This window comes from Temnothorax curvispinosus, unplaced genomic scaffold (genome assembly GCF_003070985.1).
Source record: "Temnothorax curvispinosus isolate PA1 unplaced genomic scaffold, ASM307098v1 QBEX01003779.1, whole genome shotgun sequence".
Lineage (NCBI taxonomy): Eukaryota > Metazoa > Arthropoda > Insecta > Hymenoptera > Formicidae > Temnothorax > Temnothorax curvispinosus.
The window spans coordinates 1-2125 of record NW_020213559.1 but is presented as its reverse complement, the minus strand read 5'-3'; the positions used below and the strand labels follow the sequence as shown (position 1 = coordinate 2125).

The following is a 2125-nucleotide window of genomic DNA, read 5'->3' as shown; positions in this document are numbered from 1 at the left end:
AAATTCTCCATTGAAGACAGTTCTGATTTCTGCCACGACGGTACGTCGCCACCGTCAACGCAGAGTTCTCGGCTCAGGGACCAAGAGCCTTACCGTTGGTCCAAAGGATTAAGTGAGAGGAGAAGGGTAGTATTGGATGAGAATTGAATAAAGGGTTGAGAACGTCTCTATAAAATGTCTTGCAACCCTGAGGGGAGTCAATAATAAACGTATAATTTTTTTAAAATAATTTTTTGTAAACATCGTTGTTTTAAACACTTCCATATTTTATTATTCCTAACAATTTTATTTAAATTATTAGTCAGTTTGGTGATTTTATGATTATGACATGTAAGTTGCACTAGTTTTCTCATTTTACTATTAATAGTAAAACTATACTATTAGTAACATTACTTCACTATTTTACTGTTAGTTGATTTGTTTTTTGGTCAATTCCGCACAGAATGAAGAACGGTAAAAAACGATAATGCAGTACTCAACAACTATAATAAAACATGACATTTCTATTTTTCTCTAAAATATATGTTAGTTATTTTGAAAGGTTATTTCTTACCGTAGCCGCACCTTCTAATGACCCCACAAACAATCCAGCAATATTCATAGTGAACGTCTTGGTACCTCTTTGCAAGAGGAACAGTATCATTTTTTGTATTAGCAACGGAGCTGCGTACCACTGAACGTTGTACCTACGTGATGATTAATTAATAATTGAGAAATATAAAAAAAATCTGTGTCTACAAACAGTTTTATCATACCTTTCTTAAACTACGAGTATATATTAAATGTATTTTTTATTACAGTAATCTATATAACGAATGTGTGCATATTTGTTGTACGGATATATAATATAATTTTATCGCATAAAATAATTTCTTACACGGTGACAAAAACGTTATCATTATGATCCATAATTTCTTGCCCAATATAGTTGGCCACAAACATGTAAGTCAAGAGATACATCATAAATATTAATCGTAATGAAAGTTCTTCAATATCACATTCAAAGTATGTCATCTGAAAAATCTGAAATACATGGACATCGTAATAATTGTCATAAAAATTAAATTAATATTATCAAACAAAATAACAATTAATTATAGAATTGTCTGAATGAAAATTTAGTAGTAACTAATCTTATTACTATTATTTAAAGTATATATCATAAAACAAAGGCAGTATTTACCAGAAAAATATTAAGACTTCCGCACATTACACCGGTTATTATCAAAAAGGCGAATATTATTTTAAATCTAGATATTGTCGAGTTAGAAAATCTTCAAATAAAAATATTATTATATGCGCGTATTTTATATCCTAATTATTATAAATATATAATTTATATTGCTTATTAAATACTAACTTCATAGCTTTGCGATGCATATCCACAGCACAAATTAATCCCTTGTATATCAAATATTCGGTTTGCAAGCTGTTTTTTCGTAGAGTTTCGAGTGTCATTGTACGTGCGATACGATAACTGCAAATGATTCTTTTGGCATCATTAAATGGCCTTTCTATTTTTTCAAATTGGTAGATTTTTTATATTTGTTTTTATATTTATTCTCTTACCAGGTAATTTGAAACATTCCACATGCATGTTGTAAGTAAACTATGAACATTGTTCCTGTCGCTAGCATTGCAATTAACCCAATAAAAAAGGCTGCATTTGTATGGAAAAATATCAAGTAGAAATATCTTTTATCGACAAAGTATTCTGTCACAAGCAGCGGCGAAATACGTGCGTGAGTTTCATTTATAGACAGTAAGGTGTAAAAAACGCGCGACCAAATTGGGTACAAAATTAAAATAATTGCGATAAATATAACAAGCACTGAAAAATATTTAAGGATCAATTATTTTGATAAGAAGTTTATTATAAACTCGACGCGCGTTTAGTTTTCTAAATACAATATTCCAAATATAATAATTTGCGTTCAAAGTAAATCTAAAGCAGTTGTCTTACATGTAAACGCAATCGTGTAACGTTTGGCATAGATAGCATACTGTTTTATGATATTGATTTCATTTTCGTCAGTTAACTCGTTACAAGTATCCTGCAGTTGCTCCAGCAAACACTTTATCTGTCAATATTGCATACTATTTCTCTTAATCATATTTAAAAAAA

At 29.7% G+C, this 2125-nt stretch overlaps 1 protein-coding gene across 1 annotated transcript; it reads right to left on the bottom strand.

Annotated features, from left to right (window-relative positions):
• Nucleotides 1-251: 251 nt before the first annotated feature.
• On the bottom strand, nucleotides 252-2088 carry LOC112452864. Its single transcript, XM_025013288.1, has 7 exons — nucleotides 1964-2088; nucleotides 1570-1831; nucleotides 1361-1477; nucleotides 1184-1274; nucleotides 878-1023; nucleotides 554-686; nucleotides 252-482 (listed from the first exon to the last, which is right to left on the bottom strand). Exons 2-7 carry the CDS (start codon nucleotides 1635-1637, stop codon nucleotides 429-431), a joined length of 609 nt encoding a protein of 202 aa, XP_024869056.1. The 5' UTR covers nucleotides 1638-1831; nucleotides 1964-2088; the 3' UTR covers nucleotides 252-428.
• Between the last annotated feature and the right edge of the window lie 37 nt (nucleotides 2089-2125).